This window comes from Alosa sapidissima, chromosome 9 (assembly GCF_018492685.1).
Source record: "Alosa sapidissima isolate fAloSap1 chromosome 9, fAloSap1.pri, whole genome shotgun sequence".
In the NCBI taxonomy this organism is placed as follows: Eukaryota; Metazoa; Chordata; class Actinopteri; order Clupeiformes; family Clupeidae; genus Alosa; species Alosa sapidissima.
Window position 1 is genome coordinate 28102068 of NC_055965.1, and position 22315 is coordinate 28124382.

Sequence of the window (22315 nt, forward strand, 5' to 3'; positions counted from 1 at the left end):
GCAATCACTTTCAAAATACTGAAGAGCGGTGTATCCCCTCCCCCTCCCCCCTGACTCGAGGTTGCCAAACCTGATGGCGAAACACTACTGACTTCGTGATTAGTAGATAGGTGGAGGGTGGCGCATCAGGCCAAAACACAACATGAGATGACAAAACACAACATCAACATCAGTTGAGGGCTGCAACTTCTCTTTTTAAATGACAATATCCTGGCCGGACTACTGTTGTCAGTGATATAAGTATTTGAAATGAACATGATTTCTTAATGTCTAGTGATATATCAGGGCCATTTTATTATTAATTGAAATATTTTTCTTACATATGGTTCCTTTAAGTAAAAGTACAAATAACCAGAGAAATATGTATCTAATCAAAGTAGATGTACCACCATGACAACCCTACTTAAGTAAAAGTAAGTAAAATGTAAATTAATGATTTATTCTTTGAATGTCTATATTCTAATAATAATTACACGTTTTTTAATTAGTTAGCTTTAGGTTAATGGACTAGTTAGTTATGGGCTGATGTAATTCTGCTTCTGAAGCCCCCTCAGAACAATACTCTGTGATGTCAGCAGCTACCAGCTCTGGAATTGGAAAGAACCACAGGGTTCTTTTATTTTGTGTAATACGTCCCCCCTGACTACTTCACATCCAGTTTGGTCATTAAAACACATCTATGGGTCATGATCGGCCAGGTGTGACGGCGTTGTGAGGTTGATGTAAACACACTTGGGCCGATGGGGAAAATATTTGGGTATGGCTCATGCCCGTTTCATTTGAGCAACACAAGTAGTAGAGCTACACACACACACATAACATATTTTGACAAACGTACACACAGTCCCACTTTCAATTTATTGAACTAAACACATAGAGAGCCCACTCAGTACACTTGGTCTATGCAGTGAATGTGCATTTAGTTTGGCATACATGGCAAATAATACATTGGCTACATCAATGGTCTCAGAGAAAATACTGGAAGTTCCTGCATGCCAGAGCAAAGCTAGCCTCTCCTACCGTACTTGAGTCCAGAGTTCAACATTCTTGTGGAAGAGGGTTGCTGGCTACAATCCTACCTTTGCCTGGGGCTATTTACCTTACAGTTTGCCAGTGTAATCTGGGGTGAGTATTATAGGCAAGTTTAATTTCTTCTTAGCATGGTCAATATTAGATTTATATCACAGAAAATGGCATAGGTTTATATTTCACGTGTGTGTGTGTGTGTAATAAACTGCACAATTTAGTTTTTGCTGTGCAGTCTGTTGATCTTTAATGCAGATAGTCAGTAGGCCAGTGTAAGCATACCTTGTTTCCCCTAGACGCTACTACAACTACGCCCTGTACACAACTGTTTTAGTTCTAAACAGTGACAGTAAAACTGCATATGGCCAAGGCTGCGCTCATAGAACAAATCTGTTGTCACAGGGGTGTGTTCAGAATCAACACAAGATGTGTTGTTTTCAACGCAAGTTGTGTTATTGTCAACACATATTGTGTAACAAATAAAAAAGGAAACAACACAAACTGTGTTGTCCCTATCTGGACACATATAATGTGTTAAAAACAATGCAAGTTGTGTTGTTTTCAACACATTCGTTTTAAGAGTGTGTGCCAGCCGTGTCACCGTGTCACCGTATCTAATCTTTGCACTTTGACACACCTAGCCTACAATATGTTGAAACGGCTGTAGTTTTAATGGCTGTGTGCTTCAATGAAGACCTGTGTGTGAAGTTTGACATGAAATACATGCACTTTGTTAACAGAGAGTTGGCCTACAGCAGCTTCATCTCCAGAAGGATTGTGTCGTGCTTTCAACACAGAGTTGCCAGCACAGGCTGGTTCGTGGACTGACAGAGAGAGAGAAGGAGCAAGATGGCTGCCGAAGCATGCATTCTTAAGGGTAGGTTATTTTATTAGCTGTTTATTTAGCCAACTGTTTGTTCTCACTGCAATCACAAGACTACAATTGTGCTATTCCTTTCCTGAAAAGCAAACACACAATTAAAGTCACTATGTTGCTGGGTTAGATTCAGCTGAACTGTTTTTTAATGCATAGACCTACTTGCATTTTTGACTATTAAGACACCATCTGTTGGAAATATAAGAATTGCACATTGCTTATTTTTTTTATAAATCATAGACCATACTGACCATAGTGTATTTAAAGTGTTAGTTCTGTAGATAACTCCATTTGAAGTAAAGGATGTTCCATATTGTACATAAAAAAACTCAATTTCTTTCTGCAACAGAAAAAGACTTTTCAAAACTCCCTGACCTACGAGTGGTACTTCTGGGGGGGACAGGATCTGGGAAGAGTTCATCAGGAAACACCATCCTGGGCAGAGAGGAGTTTGACCTGAAGACAAGAACAGCTCAGTGTGTGAAGAGACAGGGAGAAGTAGCAGGCAGACAGGTCACTGTAGTCGAGGCTCCAGGCTGGTTTCCCAATATTGGCCTGGCATACACTCCTCAGATAACCAAAGACGAGATTGTGCTCAGCAACTCCATCTGTGCACCAGGTCCACATGCTTTCTTACTGGTCTTATGTGTGGATCACACAGATAATCACACCAGATATTGGAGAAAGATTGTTGAGACACACGTGGAGCTTCTTGGCGAGCGGGCATGGAATCATACCATGGTGCTGTTCATTTGTGGAGACCTGCTGGGAGGCACCAGCATTCAGGCGTACCTCAAGGGAAGAGGGAAGAATCTCATGCACCTGCTGGAGAAGTGTGGGAATAGATATCACGTCTTTAGCAACAACAAGAAGCGGGCTGGTGGCCAGGGCACGACCGAAAATGACACTCAAGTCACAGAGCTGCTGGAGAAGGTAGAGGCAACGGTAGCGTCCAACTCTGGCCAACACTATGAGGTGGACAGGACGAGACTGAAGGAAATACAGGAGAAGAAGAAGAACGAAGAACAGAGAGCCCAGACACGAGTGTCAAAGATGGAGGAGCAAAGAAAACACCTCCAGACACTGAAGCGTGAGTTTATGTCTGGTACTTTTTTCTTTTCAGGAGGTGTTGAACAGTAGGGTGAAATGTCTTTTACTGATATCAGTATAGTTGATGTAGTGGTAAAATAAGAGGTGGGTAAACTATGAACTAGAATGCATTGAGGAACTGCGAAGTGTGGTTGCTTTGGTGCTGTCACCAACGTGAGCAGACAGTGGAATATGTTACGTTGAACCTGGCTTGATCCAAGGATTCTAACAGTGCCTTTCAGTGTTGGAGCAGTGGCAATACCTGAATTATGTGATCACAGTGAAGTGGACTGCGCCATGCGGTATCGGATTTTTTTAAAAAGGCATTTAGAACATGTTTGATGATGGTGGAGGTTATTGTCCTTTTGCATGGAATTGCCCAATTAATTGTACTGTAAGGTAATAACCCCAGATCTCAAAAGCCCATGAAAACAAAATATTGATAAAATGTGTGTTGGGCCCTCCTCCTCACATGGAAGGTCAGATGTTCAGTTTCAGTGAGCAAGTAGCCCTGTTGAGAGAAACTAGAGTAGCGGTGGTAGCCTGTTATGTGGTAGCCTAGACACTATTTTGCCTAGTTCGGGTAGGCTGCGCTATGTGCAGAAATAAAATGGCTTTGTATTGGTAAGTATTCAAGTCATATTTTTTTCTCCTAATGTTTCTGAAGGAAATTATTTCCAAATCCACTCTGATGCATATAGCTACCAGTCTGCAGTCTTGTGCATTATTAGCCACTATTCTGTAAAGACACATCCCATCACCCCCTTTACCCATCTCTCCTACAGATAGTGTACAGTGTTTCCCCTAGAAATTTTTCCAGCAGCGGTGCTATTACTGGGGGGTGGGGTGGGGGGGGGGGGTTGTTGCGCATTTTTTTTTTTTTTTATATATATCATACCTTCGTGTTTCTTTTGTGGACATTTTCAGCTTTCTTTTACATTATTGGTTAAAAATGATAGAAGAAAAATGAAATGGCACAACCCAGAAAAAGATTATTTACAATTTATTTAAATTTGTCTTAATGGCAAAGGCCACACCCAATCTGCGAGCACTTAATTTTTCTGGGCTTTTCAAAGAACATCTCTAAGGCTCTTTGGTAATTGAATTGAATTGTTGGGGGGCCATTAATGCTGACACGCATGCACGTAGCCAGATGCTCTCCTTGTAGTCTATTTCTCAGTCCCAAAACAACAAACCCACGTATAAAAAAGTAAATACTCACTTTTCTTCTACATCACTCCCACAGTTACCATACAACTCACTCACAATTAACTCGAAAAGGACCTAGGCTACTTGATTGAAGTGCGACCGTTCGTCTCACCGTCAAGAGAACGCTGAAGTTATGAGAACACGTCTTTCTGATAAGAGAATGTAGGCTCCTATGTCTAATGCCGCAAACGTAGAAAAGGTCTGTTTGTGATAGCCTATTATAGCTAAGTGGACAGAATTTAGGCTATACGTATATGCCAACATATGCTCATATTTCCTTTAACTATCAGAAAGTTTAAACAGGCCTAGACTGTGTTCGCCTAGCTTTCCCATGCAAACATTACATGTAGCCCTACGCTAACGTTACAAGTCTAGGCTACAATTAACGTTAAGACCATACACCTTGTAGCACATTGGTTTACTCTATTGCATTACTTACGTTTTAATAATTTGTCGTTGAATGTTGATGGAGGCTCATCTTTGGGAAATCAGCTCTCTGGATAAAATTGTCAGCTGGAGCAAGAGTTCTCAGAGTTGACGACACCGGACGTAAATCCAATCAGCAGAAAGAACCGCATCACAACAGTAGGCTAAATCGCAACAAACTTTCCCCCCCCCCATGTTAAATTAATTTCGGTAATCATGAATTGGTTTCTTTTATTTGATGTAGGCTAGGAGAGGAGGATGCATGTTTCACATTAGTGTCAATGTGTCAAAGCAGGCTTTGGATCAGAGGAATTGCTCAAGCTTAACATATGGCATAGGCTACAAGCGAATTCACGGCATACAAACAGCTTCGTGATGAAATATAACTAATATCATTTTTTATTGTCACCAGGCCTATAAGTAGGCTATTTATTGTGTAACCTACAAGTGAACGATGACACCATAGGCTACACTGTGGCGGAGCAAGACCCCATCAGTCGGATAGCTAAACAATGTAACCGTGTTCAGAACGTAGGCTAGCCATATGGGCTGCAGACTTGTCTTTGGGCTTGTAATCACCTGACACATCATGCCGCATATATGTCCTGAATAATGAGAGGCTAAGTGCGGATTTGATGCACTTAACTTACTCAAGACTTTCAGAAAACAATTTCGAGATGACGTTGGCCGTTGTGCTTTTACAGTGTGTTAAGTGAATCTCGTGATATTATGTTGCAGAGGCGCTGAAAATCCAGCGGCGGCGCTGCGCCGCTGTTAAATACACTGTAGGGGAAACACTGGTGTAGTAATAGGCATGTGATGTACTCTGATAACCCCCCCACCCCCAAGGGCCGCTGGATTAACTTCAGGGCTTAAAGCAATTGAAATGTCTGTGCCTAAAGTTATCACACATTTATGAGGTCATATACAGTATACTGTAGTCTCATTGCCCTTTTTTCAAATCTTAAGTATACCAGCTCACACCCGAATTCAGGCACAGTGCCTGAACACTTTAAACCCTGTAACTTGGCATTTTCTGGTCAAATGAAGTGTCCCACTCTGGTCCTAGTTAATTCCTTTACTGCAGTTGTTTTTTTCTTACTCATTCTCACTCATTCTACGTTTTATAAATTGTTAATAACCCTAGCTTACAATATTTTCAATATTTTCTTTTATAAGGTGATGCACATCCACCCTCAGAGTTCCGAGTTGTCCTCTTTGGGTACAGACAATCTGGAAAGAGTGCAACAGGAAACACCATCCTGGGCAAAGACGAGTTTAAAGTGAACAACCTGACAGCGAGCTGCGTGGTGAGAGAGGGAGAGGTAGGAGGCAGGAAGGTCACTGTGGTCGAGGCTCCGGGATACACCAAAACATTCAACGATACTCCTAATGTGACGAAAAAGGAGATGGGCTATAGTGTGTCACTGTGTCCTCCAGGACCACATGCTGTGCTTCTGGTCATTTCTGCTGCTCTGTCTTTCCCCAAAGAAGAGTGCACAAACATGCAAGAACACTTGAAGCTTCTTGGTGAGGGCGTGTGGAGTCACACCATGGTGGTCTTCACCCGTGGGGACTGGCTGGGAGGCACATCGATTGAACAGGTCATTGAGAGTGAAGGAGAGAGCCTGCATAGGGGTCTGGTTGAGAAATGTGGCAATAGGTATCACATCCTCAACAACAGCAACAAGAGAAATAGGACTCAGGTCATCGAGCTGCTGGACAAGATTGAGGAAATTGTCGCAGGAAATGGTGGCCGTCACTATGAACTTGACGGGAAGAGACCAGAGGAAAAGAAGACAGAACATGAACAGAGGATAACAGACAGACTGATGAAGGTGAAGAAGCAAAGAAAATATCTCCAGTCTCTCAAAAGTAAGTTTATGATTATGTGACTTCCCCATTACAATCTAGGTGTTGTGGGCCTAAAAATAAATGTTAAGCATTTTAAGCATTGTCATACATTTTAAGAATTTTAAACATTGCCATACATTTTAAGCATTTTAAACATTGTCATACATTTTAAACATTGCCATACATTTTAAGCATTGTCATACATTTTAAGAATTTTATTAACATTGCCATACATTTTAAGGATTTTAAACATTGCCATACATTTGTATCTTACAGGCAGTTCTCCTCCTCTCTCAGAGTTCAGAATTTTGCTGTTGGGACACAAAGCATCTGGGAAGAGTTCATCAGGAAACACCATCCTGGGTGGACAGACGTTTGACCTGGACAGAAAAATAACTCGGTGTGTGAAGAAACAGGGAGAAGTAGCAGGCAGACAGGTCACTGTGGTCAGGGCCCCGGGCTGGTGGAGAAAGAGCACTCTCAGCGACACTCATAAGCTAATTAAAGAAGAGATTGCGTTCAGTGTGTGTCTGTGTCCTCCAGGACCACATGCTGTCTTGCTGGTCATACGTGTATTTGATTCTATGCCAAAAAACATCAAAACTATCATCCAGGAACACCTGGAGCTTCTTGGAGAAAGTGTCTGGAGTCATACCATAGTGCTGTTCACTCGTTGGGATTGGCTCGGAGACACAACCACTGAGCAGTACATTGAAAGTGAAGAGGAAGGCTTCCACCAGTGGCTAGTAGAGAAATGTGGCAACAGGTATCACACATTCAACAATGAGGACTGGACAGTTGATCAGGTGGAACAGCTGCTGGAGAAGATCGAAGAGATGGTGGCTGGAAACGAAGGGCGTCACTTTGAAATGGACAGTAAGCGCCTGAATGAATTACAGGAAGTGAAGAGGACAGCAGAACAGAAGGCGAAAAAAAGAATGACACGGGTACTGGAACGAAGACGGCAGCTACAAGTTCTGAAAAGTGAGTCGGGGCATTTTAACAACTTATAACTATGTTTGTTCTCTTAATGTGTTTGGAGAGGGACGCCCACAAGCATTCTGGCAAAGAGCCCAAAAACCTTGATTCTAGTAGGGATGCAATGGTTCAGAGTGCCCGCGGTTCAGTGGGTTCATGTATAACAGTTTTTGGGCCATGGTACGGTTTCGGTGTCGGTCAAGTGCTGTTTTTTTTTGTTTGTAAAAAAAACAGTGCTACATAGCTCGAATTTTCCCGCCAGGTGGCTATAAAGCTATGGGGCAGTTTGTGCATCTTAAAGGTGCTCTTAGCGATGTTACTGTATGTGGTTTCTAAGCTAAAACATTTTTGTCACATACAACAAACATCACCTCACCATCCGCTAGCTGCCTGTGCCCTGAACACACCTCAAAAAATATGTGGTCTCTGTGGACAGTCCAGGCTCCAAAAACAGCAACAATAACAACCTGGTCCAGTCTGGACCATAAAAATACTGTTCCAATCAATCACCGGCGAGATGCGCGTTTAGGAGCATGGGAGGGAGAAGAAGGGAGTAGTGAGCTAGCTCTCTGTTTTGTTTGAACGTCAACAGAAGTGATGTTAGCCAACATCCATTAGAGCATCTTTTAACAGACTCAAAATGTCATACAAGTGCTGTGCAACATGAACTGGATCCGTATGAGACACTCTATGCATGTTTAACTCAGTAATTTTGAAGAAACAGTATGAATCCAGTACGGAGGTGCCTGGGAACAGAGATATGTGACTGCCTGTACGAACACTGGATTACAGAGCCCAGGAGGTGTCATTGCAAGATATTTTTTGGTATATATCCAGAAAACGTGCGCACGTTTTACTAAATTGTGCACTCATTTTACTAAATTGTGCTCTCAATTTAGTATATCGTGCTCACAATTTAGTAAAACGTGCACACGTTTTACTAAAACGTGCGCAAGTTTTACTAAATTGAGAGCACAATTTAGTGAAATGAGTGCACAATTTAGTAAAACGCGTGCACGATTTAGTAAAATGAGCGCACATTCTCTCGATACACAAAAATATCTTCACACCTCCTGGGGTCCGTAATCCAGTGTTCGTACAGGCAGTCACATATCTCTGTTCCCTTGATCGTTATGTTTTCAGTGCAGTTGGTTTGTTTCTCTGTCTGGAATCAGGATTACACAAAAACTACTGCCCTTTAAATATTGGAGCGGATCGAATTTACAAGGCAGCTGTATAAATGTAGTTTCACTTTCGCTAATGCTGCAAGTTTTGGCATTTGGCCTCTTCAACTACTCTTTGTTTGTTTTTTTAAATATTAAAAATATATATTAACATAGGTACACTATGCAAGATTTTCACCTTAATATAACATTTACAAAGCCAACAAACTTGTAATAGAGGATTAATTCACCTACCTAAAATATAAATAAATCATGACTCTAGAGGGAGCTCTACAGTTGCCAAAAACACCTAAATCTGCATAGTGTACCTTTAAGCTGTGCACTCTGCATCTAACCACTATTTTACACAACTTTCCACAGGTTGTGAACCACCACTTTCAGAGCTCAGGATTGTGCTACTGGGAAAGGGGTGTCTTCAGATAAGTGCAATAGGCAACACCATCCTGGGCAGAGAAACGTTTGACCTGAAGAGAAAAACACCTCAGTGTGTGAAGGGAGAGGGAGAAGTATCCGGCAGACGGGTCACTGTTGTCCAGCCTCCAGGATGGCATCCTCTTGCCTCTCTCGAAGCCACCTCTGAGCTCACCAAACAGGAGATTGAGCTCAGTGTGTCTCTGTGTCCTCCGGGACCTCACATTTTCCTCCTGGTCATTTGGGCCAATAGTTGCTTTACTGAACAACAGAGACAAACTATTCAAGAACACGTGGAGCTTCTCGGCAAAACAGTATGGAGTCACACAATGGTGCTGTTCATCTATGGAGCCTGGTTGGGAGACACGACCATTGAGCAGTACATAGAGAGTGAAGGAGAGGCCCTGCAGTGGGTGGTAGAGAAATGCCAGAACCAGTACCACGTCTTCAACAACCACAATATGGCCGATAGCGGTCAGGTCTCACAGCTGCTAGACAAGATCGACGAAATGGTAGCAGGAAAGAGTGGTGCTCACTACGAGATTGATGCAGAGAGACTGGAAGACGTCCAAGAAAAGAGGAGGAAGGAGGATGAGAGAGCCAGAGAGAGAGCAGTGCAGGTGGAGAAGCAAAGACAGAAGAACAAGGCGCTGGCTCAAGTTCATGACGTGCCCACCCTGCCAGAGTTTAGGATTGTGCTGCTGGGACAGAGAACGAAATCTAAGAGCTTAGCGGGCAACACCATCTTGGGCAGAGAGGAGTTTGACGTGAACAGAGCAATAGCTCTGTCTATGAAGAGACGGGGAGAAGTAGCAGGCAGGCAGGTCACTGTGGTAGAGGCACCAGGATGGTGGAAGAATAGTCACTTGAAAGACACCACAGAGCTCACCAAACAGGAGATTGTGCTCAGTGCGTCTTTGTGTCCTCCAGGCCCACATGTTGTCCTACTGGTTTTAAGTCAAACTGATTCTTTAAAAGAGCAAGACAGGATCATCACTGTGAAACATGTTGAGCTTCTCAGTGAGAGAGTCTGGAGTCACACCATGGTGCTGTTCACTCAAGAGAACTTAATGGGAGCCGTACCCATTGAGCAGTACATAGAGAGTGAAGGACAGGCCCTGCAGTGGGTAGTTGAGAAATGTGGTAACCGATACCACGTTCTCGACACTCACAATAAAGAAGATGCCACACAGGTGACACAGCTACTGGAGAAAATTGAAGAGATGGTGGCAGGAAATAGGGGCCGTCACTTTGAGATGGACACAAAGAGAGTGGAGGAAACCCTGAAGAGGAGGAAGAAACAGGAAGAGTCTGCAAAAGAGAGAATGATGAAGGTTGAGAAACAACAGCAACTTCTCCGATCTCTGAAACGTGAGTATTCTATACTGTATTGTCCATACTGCATTTTTCTCCTATGTTATTGTTTGTAATGTTAAAGGACAATTCCGGTATTTAGCACTTTGAGTCGTGGACTTTTTGACTCGTTTAGAAACGGCTTTGACTGCTTCAGAGGGGCTGGCTACAGGCATGCACAAACATGTCCTTAAAACAGTCCTTAACGTTCGTTTTCAAAACTGTGCAACTCACCGAGTGGTTAGTGGTGTTCGTTAATGAGCCAGAAGCAAGCTAAACAGATGACAGACGTAGTGTTATCCAATTGCGTCGAAGTCCGGAATCAGTCAGTTAACATTGATCGTATAGTGTTAACCAATTGTGTGCAGTGAGATTTTCAAATGCGTGCTTGATGCCGCCCCTCGAGTTGGGCCATTACGTTAGTCGTGGCCAGACCCTTAATCTTTCAGATTGGGTCTGGTCCTCCAGGCTAATAAAGTGACTATATGGCAAAATAAAAGTAAATCACTGAATGCATTCAAATGCCTTCTGTATCTTAAATCAAATTTAGTTTTTATAGTTACCTTACTATTTTAAAATTGTTAAATAGTTATTAATATTATCATTGTAATAAGCAACAAATGGAATATCATACTTAACCATGAATCAGTATGGAATACTTTCACTTTCACATTTTAACCATTACCGACTATCAGACACATGAGTATCCAATACCCAATGACATAAACAAATATCCAAGAGAAATACGTTTGAACTATTTACTGGAAATTAGTGGTGTAAGAAAATATTGCTAAAATCGAATATCGGCAATACTTGATTTTTTTCAAAAACATAATATTGATTTTTTTTTTTCAATAGTTCACATGCAATCACTTTATATTCTTAATGACATAGGCAGAACTGTACTGTACAGTGTACTGAATTGTTTGTCTAAAGAAAACAGTTTTTACTTACTATACATTTTATGCATATGATGGTGTCTTCTTTATAATATAAGTTTTTCTAAAGTTAGACTTTATCGCCTTTCGCACAGTATTGAAATATATTGCAATATATTGAATTGTAACCCATGTATCGTGATATGTATCGTATCGCCAGATTCTTGCCAATACACAGCCCTACTGAAAATATCAGGAAATATGCATTGGGTCATTCCACGTCAATTCAACCAGAGCCCACACACTTAGGTTTCATAAAATTCTGAAAAAATTACCAGGTGTACCTATGTTACTCAGGAGACATTTCAAATTACTTTCATTTAAGATAAATACTTTCCATGATACAACCAGTTTTACAGGGGGAGGGGGGTGTCGATTTTGTTCTGCCTCTTTTTTTTTGTCAAAGTTCACAAACCCATAGCGCAAGAACTAAACCATGTAGGAGGCTCAAATTTTGCATGCTGGTACATAAATTGGAATAGTATTTGGCAAAATTGTCACGTTTGGTCTGGATGATCCTGCATGGTCATAGCTGTCCCTCGAAGTTGATAAACATTGTATTGGAGTTTTTGGCTGGCCTCTGTTTAGGCCTTTCAAAGACGTACTCAACATAGGCTCTTAATATAAAACATATCAATATGTTTTATATATAGTTACCACAGTGCCACCTGTGGTTGTATAGAGTAACCTGTGGTAACTCTATACGAAACATATTGATTTTTCAATGGTGCATTTTGCCCATGTTAAGGGTCGAAAGTAAAAAAGATGATTTGCATAAGACAAGTCAAATTGGTGTTTTTAAAAAGAAGGGATCATGGAGAATAAAGAAAAAAATATAAAAAGTCTTTGTATATTCCCACAAGGTGTTTTGGTGCTCTGAAAATTAGAACCAAAATGATTTTTCAGACTTGTGAGGTCTGTTCATAGCTTTTTGTGAGAGTGTTTCTACTTCTCTCAATAAGGAACATAAATCAAGAGCCTATGTTGAGTACAAATATGTCTTCTGAAGGCCTAAACAGAGCCCAGCCAAAAACTCAAATAAAATTTTGATCAACTCTGAGGGACAGCTATGAACATGCAGGATCATCCAGACCAAACATGACTATATTGCTATAGACTATTCCTATTTATGTACCAGCATACAAAATTTGAGCCTCCTGCATGGTTTAGTTCTTTCTTGCGCTATGGGCTTGTGAACTTTGACAAAAAAAAGAGGCAGAACAAAATCGACACCCCCCTCCCCCTGTAAAACTGTCTGTATCTTGGAAAGTATTGACATTTACAGTGTGTCTCCTGGGTAACATAGGTACACCTGATAATTTTTTTCAGAATGAGACCTAAGTGCGTGGGCCCTGGTTGAATTGACGTGTAATGACCCCATTACTTGATAAACATTGGTGTTTCAGTTATTTTTCAATGCAATGCATTCACTCAAAAACAGTTCAATTCAAAAGCCAAATATTTGAACCACACTTTCAGTTTCAATCCCCTAAAACTAAGCTGGCAAGTAACTTAATTAATTCACTTAATGAAATGGAATGGGTACCCAACCACACGTCATCGGTAAAGGGGTGCATGGAACAATGCAGGTAGCAGACAAGCCAGACATCTGTAGGATTAATTGATAAACATCTTAATGTATTTCACAGGCGAAGCACCTCCTCTTAAAGAGTTAAGGGTTGTGCTGCTCGGCTGCAGAGGCTTTGGAAAGACTTCGTCTGGAAATATCATCCTTGGCAAAGATGTGTTTGACGATAAAACGAAAACAGTGCGGTGTGCCGAGAGACGGGCTGAGGTGATAGGCAGACTGGTGACTATCGTTGATACGCCGGGATGGTGGAATGGACTCCACTTTTCAGACACTCCTGAGCTCACCAAACAGGAGATTGTGAGCAGTGTGTCTCTGTGTCCTCCAGGACCACATGCCCTCCTAGTGGTTGTGTCTGTGAAGGAATCCTTCATGAAGAAAACTTGGGAAAATATTCAGGACCACTTGATGCTTCTCGGTGAAAGAGTCTGGAGTCATATCGTGGTATTGTTCACAGATAGAGACTGGCTGGGAGACACCACCATTGAGCAATACATTGAGTGTGAAGGAGAGAGCCTGCACTGGCTTGTTGACAAGTGTGGAAACAGATATCATGTCCTCAACAATCAGTCTCGATCAGAAGATCAGGTCACACAGCTGCTGGAGAAGATAGAGGAGATGGTAGCAGGAAATGGTGGACGTCACTTTGAGGTTGACACAACTATTCTACAGGAAGTGGAGAAGAAGAGGAGTCACCTCACTACAAGAGTGGAGGACAGAGAGGCAAAAGCTTACAGACAGGACGCTACTTTTAAATTTGTCATGGGTGAGTGGTTTAACGTATTCACTATGGGCAAGTTGAAAACTATGTTAAATGGTTAACTATGTGATTAATTGTCATTTTGTTAAGAAAAGTACTTGTGTTCACCAAAATAAGTGGACAAGTAAGGAAGTAACCGGAAATAGGTGGATACACATTTAAATTTGAGTTTTAATATACAGTGGTGACACTTTACACAAGTGACAGAGGGAAACATTTCACTTTTCACTCCACTACATTTGTTACATCACTTTTATGACATAATGATTCCTGACGTTCACGATGTCATATTATTCAAGTATATCATTGCATAAATGCCCCTTCAGTAGTAGCTCTTCCATTGCCCTGTACAGTGAAGACACACAACGTATATTTCATTTCAGGTGAAACTCCGCCTCTCTCAGAGGTCCGTGTGATGTTCCTGCAGTACAAAGAGAAATCCACATCAGCCCACGGCACTGAAAGCAAAGACGACAACGACAACTCCGATACCGGCCAAGACCCCATCGATTGCCCGACGAGACGGTGGGAGTACGGTGGGAAGCAGATCACGATGCCGTTCGTCACAATGACCCCATGCAGGAAGGCTCTGGAGCAGACCAGGAGACAGATGGCGTCCGGCATGTCAGTGTGTGCTCCGGGCCCACACGCGTTCCTAACGGCCGTGTGCATGGACCTGCCCTTTTCCGAGACGTGGCGGAGAGAGATCCAGGAGCACCTGGAGCTCGTTGGCGGCAGGGCCGTCTGGCAGCACAACATTGTGGTGTTTTACTCGTCAGCAGGATGGACCCCGGATCAGTACATCGAGAGCGAGGGCGGGCCCCTGCACTGGCTCTTGGAGAAGAGCGGCAACAGATACGTGGAGATGGTGAGTGAGAGCAGCTGGACCGAGGTTCTGAGGAAGATCGAGGAGGCGGTGGCTCTGACCGGCGGCAGCCATTTTGACGCTGAAGAGCTGGGCAGCAGGATGGGTGAGGTGGAGCCTGAGAACTGGAGGCTGGAGGTGCAGCAGCTTGCTGACCGAATAAAGGAGCAGGAGCTGGTCAAGAGCATGGACACTCCACCACAGAGTGAGTATGGAATGGGCATAGAATCACTGTTCACTTACTGTTGTCGCTTAAAAAACACCAGAAAACAACAAAACACCTGTGGTCTTTATTTAGATGCTGTTCAATGAACGAGAATACTAGGATTGGAAGTGGTTTGACAATTTTTTGAATTTCGTAAATATTGATTTGTTCAAGATAAGTGTAAAGATTCTTTTACAAAGGTTGTAGATGTTAATGAAAAATCAAGAACCACTAGGTGAGTATGAAATTGTGAAATTTATATTTGGATTGGAAGTTGTTTAACTCATTGAATGCCAAGCTGTTTTCGGGAGCTTTGTCCTAGAGTGTCAGCAATCTAGACCATTGTTGATGATTTTTGTACAGCCACAGCATATTCTGTGTTATAGCTATGGACACGTAGAATAGCTCGATTAAAAGGTGAGACTTTAAGCTCTCAATGGGTGCAAACCGTGCATTTCTACACGCCTCTGTTCCTGAGAAATCCCGAGCTAAACAGTGGCTAGTTTTCATGTTTTTTTTTAGAAATGGAGATATAACGTCTTTCATGAAATATGAAGTGTTGCCTGTTACTTACTTGTGTAAACATTCTGGGAAGTGATCAGCGAGATCTGGCGAGACTGCCACCTAGTGATAGACCCACGAAAATGGCCTGGTTTTGACCTGACGTGCATGCGTCACTGATTCGACCCAAAGCGGCAACCAAGTTATGATAAAATGTCCAGATTGTGCGTTTTCATGAGTTTCACGATCGTCATATATTTCATTTCCATTCATCACAGAGTTCCCAAAATCACATATAAGGTGTATTAGAGTGTCTAGTTTCGTAATTAAAAAAAAAAAAGCTAAAAACGTAATATTACTCAATGAGTTAAAGAAAAGTAACAGTAACAAATAGCAGTCCTGGTCACATGGTCAAGTCAGGTCAAGTTTATTTATATAGCGCATTTCATTCACAGCTCATTCAATGTGCAATGTAATAGCAAATAAAAGCAAACATTGAGGTTTAACAATCATTAAGATTAAAGGTGGTTGAAAATATGCAGTGAATTCATCCCCTCATTGTAAAAAATGAAAAACTTGTTTTAATCCTTATCTTTATTTTCAGTGGGAGATGACAGGTCTGACATAGAGCTGGCCAAGAGCATGGACACTCCACCACAAAGTGAGTCATTGGACAGAGTCACTGATCATTTACCAGAAACCACAAAACACCTTTATTTAGACCTCCTTTAACAAACAAGGATACTAGAATTGAGCCTGGTCCTACCAGACTCTCGTACATTTCATAATGTACAGAGAGTCTGGCCACATACACAGAGGTCATTCAATGTGCTTTACATAAACAAAAGTAAACAGTAATAGAAAATAAATGCATAGAAGCAAACATAGTTGTTTAACAATCGCTAAGATTAAAGTTAGCTGAAAATATCCAGTGAATTCATCCCCTTATTGTAAAAAATGGAGAACTTGTTTTGATGTTCATTTTTTTAATGCTTATCATTATTTTCAGTGGGAGATGACAGGTCTGACATAGAGCTAGCCAAGAGCATGGACACTCCACCACAAAGTGAGTATGGCATGGACATAGAGTCATTGGACAGAGTGACTTATAATTTACCAGAAACCCCAGAACACCTATGCTCTACATTTGGAGCTTATTTAACAAACGAGAATACTAGAATTGGAAGTGGTTTAACAAAATTAAGAATAGCGATATATTGATTATAGATTATGGGCTCTATCTTCGTGGTCTAAAATGCACGGTCACTAATCAAAAGTTTATTTAAATTTAGTGGGATGTCCAGTCCACATTTGAAGTGTTTTCATTATCAAACGTCGGGCGTTCCTAGGTTTCTTAAACAGTCATGAGTGTGTTTCGGGCGTAACATAATTTAAACCAATGAGAAAGACATCTGTCATTCCCTTTAACAACGGTATTTTAATAGTCAGTGGCACATTTGAAGGAATCTGCTTGCGATACCATATGGAACAGTTTTTCCACTAAATCATGCTTTACTAAAACCTAGCATAGAGTAGTATAGCCTACACACATTTGCACTTCTCTATTACTTGAACTCATTGGCAGGGTGAAAGTAACTTCACCTTGGTGTCAGTCAACGACAAAACAGTAAATACACAGTTAATTACTTTGACTATTGACTGACAATGGGTTACCATCGAAAACATAGCCTTGGAAAAAGCAACACTTACCCCAATAATGTTCGAATGACTGAATAAAAAACGTTTATCCTGCAGAGGAGTTGCTTACAGCTCGTGACATGTGTCTTCAGCTGTGCTTCATATTTGCCTCTCTATCATTACCAATTTGCAAATGATGGTGAATAACTATTCAGAGTGTCTTGGCCACACAACTGGGCTATTCACACCCTGTTACATAACAACAAAAACATGTTGCTCGCGTGCCCAAAAAACATGGCCGACATTCGTTTTTTCGTCAGCAGAAAGTGAAGAATTCTGAACGGTTTCAGCACTAATATCTGTTCAAATCAAATTTGAGATGGAAAAGTTGTGTTTTATTTTCATAATCTTTGTTCAGTGAACACATATAACCGTTAGTTTGCTAGCTAACAGACATTTCGTGAATATGACGTTCAGGCCTGTAAACTATAAGTTTGCCTGCAAACCTCAACTCCTTGAAGAAGATAGCAGATAGTGCAGTGGTCACAGGCAAGTGCTGGCACGCGGGAGCCCGGGGTTCGATTCCCGTGTGATACGTTTTGGCAGAGTGAGTGTGCATGTGTACCAACGTCTCTGGAGAGAAGGCGCGCAATTTGAACAAGAATTCGGTTCTCAAACGGAAGTTTTCATTGCAACAATTAGCTATTTCATGCACCAGGATGTAAATAGCATGCAGTACTATAAACACCAGGGTACGAATAGCATCCACTTCTAACTGTGCATTGATGCAAACAGCATACCTTATTCAGAGTGTCTATTACACAGCTGAGCTATTCACACTCTGTTACAGTATGTAACAACAACAAAAAACATGTTGCTTGCTGATATTTGTACCAGACGAGGTACTAATAGAACACATTGCTGTGTGCACCGGGGTACGAATAGCATACATTGATATTTGTACCAGACGAGGTACTAATAGAACACATTGCTGTGTGCACCGGGGTACGAATAGCATACATTGATATTTGTACCAGACGGGGTACTAATAGGACACATTGCTGTGTGCACCGGGGTACGAATAGCATACATTGATATTTGTACCAGACGGATACTAATAGAACACATTGCTGTGTGCACCGGGGTACGAATAGCATACATTGATATTTGTACCAGACGGGTACTAATAGGACACATTCCTGTGTGCACCGGGGTACGAATAGCATACATTGATATTTGTACCAGACAGGGTACTAATAGGACACATTGCTGTGTGCACCGGGATACGAATAGCATGCATTGATATTTGTACCAGACGGGATACTAATAGGACACATTCCTGTGTGCACCGGGGTACGAATAGAATTCACTTCTTATTGCACCAGGGTACGAATAGCATTCACTGCTAATTGTACCAGGGGTGCAAATAGCCTTACCCATAACTATTTATTGTGAGATGTATTTCGTAATATCTTTATTCTATGTTTCCCATTGTAATCGTGTAATTTGTAATGTTTTGCATGGATGTGGGAGGGTGCATGTTCATGGATGATAGAAGGATGGTGCGTTGTGCACCCGCCCATATCACTGTTGATAATGCGCTCTTAACATAACATATGAACAACTCGCCATGGACTTCTGTCCAGGTTTCTCTTGGTCAGTGGCATAATGTATTTTAGGTATTGGACGATAACGATTTTTAGACAATGTGCTAGACCACTTCTTAGGTTGTTCATTGCCACATCTCCTAGCGCATTGTTTAAAAACGAGACGTGCAAAATACAAAACTAAACGTTGCAGCAAGAAAATAACGACTTTTCCGCCATGCACCACTGCAAAAATAGGGCCCTATAAATGTTAGAGATTTTTATGAAAAACCAAGAACCAATGACTAGGTCACTTTAACATTGTTGAAGACTTTTTAATAGTGGATAGTTGAAAATTGTTGATAAATATTGGGATTGGAAGTTGTTCAATCAATAGTAACAAATGGTCATACAGTTGGTTAACGATCACTGTGATTAAATATTGTTGTTTAGGGAACAGGAACAATCACTACTTTTCACAGCTACTAGGGTCTGTAGAGATCTCCACACTCCTGTTACTGTGGAGATTGGTCATGTCTCTTTATATGCTGTTTGCTTTATTCACTTTGTGACAGTCAGGTTGTGTTTGCAAATCTGTGTATAGGAGGAGGCTTTCAAAGCCGCTCCACTCCTTTATTGATGTTTAGGCATTGATTTTACTCACTTATTGTATAGTCTTTGGTTTTTTTTTTACTCTTTGTATAGGCTTTGGGTTCTTGACAGTCGGAAACTGCAACTAAAGTTTGAATATGATTTCGGTGTATTAACCTTTTATTTTATTCGCCTATTGACAGACAGGTTGTGCTTATGACCCGGTGTCAGCACTATACAGTAGGTTCTGCCACTTTTCAGAGCAAAGAGACCAAAGGGATCGTCCATATCCCACAGCGCCTTATAGTATGAGGAGGCATTCACAATGAATCCACTCCTGATAGACAACACATAGTTTAGTATGGGACCCTTTCTATGTATTAACTGTCTTGCCCAACCTCTCTTTTGCTATGTAAAGCACTTTGGGTCAACTCCTGTTGTATTTAAATGTGCCTTATAAATAAAAGTGACTTGACTTGACTAGTATATGTATATTTTTGACTCAGATACAGATAGGACTCACATTCTGGGTATGGGCAGGTTACTCCTGAGTAAAATTCAGTAGTGGTGTAGCAGTGAGGATAAAAAGGATAAAAATGCAATCAAGAACAGGACAAAAACAAACTAAAGTCGACTTTCTTTGCCCAATATATCGCTCATTGTCGTTTATTGTCGCTCATTTTTATTAGTATACAAGAAAAAGGGTTAACTGTTACAAGTAAGCAAGCAAGGTTCTCTAAAAAAAAAATTGAGTTTTTACTTGTACCAAAGGGTGAGGTAATCAACACAGAGTTTTGTATACGAAAACCACTGTCTCAAGATGATTCACCCCCTAACAAGATGTCCACTAGTCTTATTAATGAGCAGGGTGGGGGCAGCCCAGAGTCTCTGGATAGGAAAACCACCAGTCATGATAAATCACCATACAGTCTAAGTTGTGGCCAAAACTGGTTCTCTTATCAGGAGTGGGTGCAGCTACGGTATATGCCTGTGCCAGGACACGGGCTGCATGCCCCAGGGCCCCTCTCTCAGTTGGTTTCACTTCATTCCTCAGCACGCATAGGCCCTCCATAGATGGCTGGTCCGGGGTGAGGGCTGCAATAAATCAAGGGTTGGATGGCAAATGCCAAGCAGCAGGCAAGGCCCCTAGACAGCAGATGCCAAGCAGAATCTTTTGGATTTTTTGCAACTCTGATTCCACCCCCGCAACTCTGAATTGCAACTCTGATTCCACCCCTGTGCGCTGTTAACATAAGTACTGGCTGCACTGGGGGCTTGTTGTTCTGCATATCCTCTATTATTCCCGTGAAATCTCTACCCGCAGCCTCTTCGTTTATCCATTCGTTTATCGTATTGTCCCTTGATTTTCCATTTCTGGGTTTCCTTACAGGGTCCTACAAGGGTTACTAGTGAATTCACCCCCTTTTTGTAAAAATAGCAGAACTTAGAAGTAATGTTGGTGGTGTTTTAATCTCTATCTTTATTTTCAGTGGGAGGAGATGACAGGTCTGACATAACTTCAGAGAGCTCAGCCTATGGCACAAACATCTCAGACACAGCATCTGAAGCCCCCTCAGAACAAGACTCTGTGATGTCAGCAGCTACCAGCTCTGGGATTGGCTCAGTAATGGCTCACTGAGCTAAAAGCCCAGGCTTCCAACTCAGTGGTTAGAAGCGTTTTTAAGGTTAGGGCTGTGAGGATTTACACGGGGAACTAGCATGCTAGCTCAGTCTGCCTCCGTTACACTTACTAACTTTTAATTAAATAAAATCAGGCAATAAATCAGGAGGAGTATTTTGTGCACATAGAAGGAATCGTAAATATTATTTTCAACTCATGAAAAATGAGAGCAAAAGCAAAATGGTTGCATCTTGTTCAGTAGCCTACATGAAGGCACAGTTGTTAGCATTGCTGTCTGATCAAAGTGCTTGTAGTCATACAATAAAGCTTTCTAAATAAAACCATTGTCCCGTGTTCTTGTTTAGTTTATTCATATTTTGTGGCTTTTGATTTTTCTGATTAGGGTTGGTGCAATTTAGCATTTACTCCACAAAAGAAAAATAAAAGAAAATCTGATAAAGACACAGATGCACAGAAACAGGCTTCCACTGTTTTAGGCTACAGCTACATTTACAACTAAAGTGTCACGTGTACATCATTCATGTCAATAATCATGTCCTTTTTGTGGGTTGTAATGAGTAAAACAAACCCCACCAAACCTGACTCGAGATCTAATGCTGCTGAAAAGTCTTGCTGGAGGGTTACGAGTGTGTGTGTGTGTGTGTGTGTGTGTGTGTGTCTGTGTGTCTGTGTGTGTGTGTCTGTGTGTGTGTGTGTGTCTGTGTGTGTCTGTGTGTGTGTGTGTGTCTGTGTGTGTGTGTGTGTCTAAACATACTAGCTTAAAGTTAACATATCACTCATGTAAACCATATGTGAGCTGAATCACAACAACAGTGAACACAACAAAGCTCAAGAAAATAAATACTTTCATTCCTTAACAAGTGTTTCCACAATAAATCCTGGAGCAGCTCAGGAATCTCTTTGATTTTTATCTGCGGGGGGGGGGCGGTATCCAACTGAGCATATGCAGTGATGTCATCACTCTAGCTTGTTTCTGATTGGAGAAAAAGGTTGCAACTATCCTTGGTCTCCTAGTAATCTTTATATTCTGGGCCAAGACCAGAAGGTTTTAATGCACAATCAGAATAAAAACTATAAATAGATTCTGCACTATTTACGTTATTCTTCTAGGTGTGAGATGATGCTTATTGAAACAGCCTGACTGTTTCTGTGCCAAATGCTTTTGACGCAGCACTCACAGCACCTGTCGGACGGACAACTCACAGGGCGCCCGTTATCATAGGGCGCCTATAGTAGCTACAATGTTGGCCTTAACAGTAGCTTATCTGTATTATGTTGCATAGGCCTACCCACTTCCACTGACGCTTACTCCGATATCGAAAGTGAAAGGTTTTAAAGTTTTGCTATCGTCAAGACGGATGTAGATAGGCTTTGTTAAAGTCTTGGAAATTTTATATTTTAGAAGGACCTATTTCGTGGTGAGTAGGCTATGTCAATCATTATTGTTTGTCTTGTTTCGTAAAATTGTGTAATTGTTAAGGTGGAGGTTACTGCTCCCCCACCAATGTCTACGTTTTCGGCAACGGAAATAAAAGAAAAACTGCACGATTCGCATCGGGAAGAATGAAACTTTTTAATTACACGTAGGCTAATT

General features: G+C 41.5%; 2 protein-coding genes across 2 annotated transcripts in view; both read left to right on the forward strand.

Annotated features, from left to right (window-relative positions):
• Window positions 1-1587: 1587 nt before the first annotated feature.
• On the forward strand, window positions 1588-21044 carry LOC121718512. The gene is made up of 10 exons (XM_042103522.1): window positions 1588-1903; window positions 2253-2993; window positions 5807-6502; window positions 6758-7465; window positions 9004-10425; window positions 12995-13699; window positions 14077-14763; window positions 15869-15925; window positions 16274-16330; window positions 20570-21044. Exons 1-10 carry the CDS (start codon window positions 1876-1878, stop codon window positions 20716-20718), a joined length of 5250 nt encoding a protein of 1749 aa, XP_041959456.1. The 5' UTR covers window positions 1588-1875; the 3' UTR covers window positions 20719-21044.
• An 879-nt stretch (window positions 21045-21923) lies between these two features.
• LOC121719409 (protein NLRC3-like) overlaps window positions 21924-22315 on the forward strand; it is a 34802-nt gene continuing 34410 nt past the window's right edge. The window contains exon 1 of the mRNA XM_042105013.1: window positions 21924-22139. The gene's annotated coding sequence lies outside the window, so the exon portion shown is untranslated. The remainder of the gene's footprint in view (window positions 22140-22315) is intronic.

Coding starts and splice junctions, on each gene's coding strand:
- LOC121718512 (XM_042103522.1), top strand. CDS start 1,876: ATGGCTGCCGAAGCATGCATTCTTAAGG. Junction 2,994..5,806: donor ACACCTCCAGACACTGAAGC/GTGAGTTTATGT, acceptor TTCTTTTATAAG/GTGATGCACATCCACCCTCA. Junction 14,764..15,868: donor CATGGACACTCCACCACAGA/GTGAGTATGGAA, acceptor CTTTATTTTCAG/TGGGAGATGACAGGTCTGAC.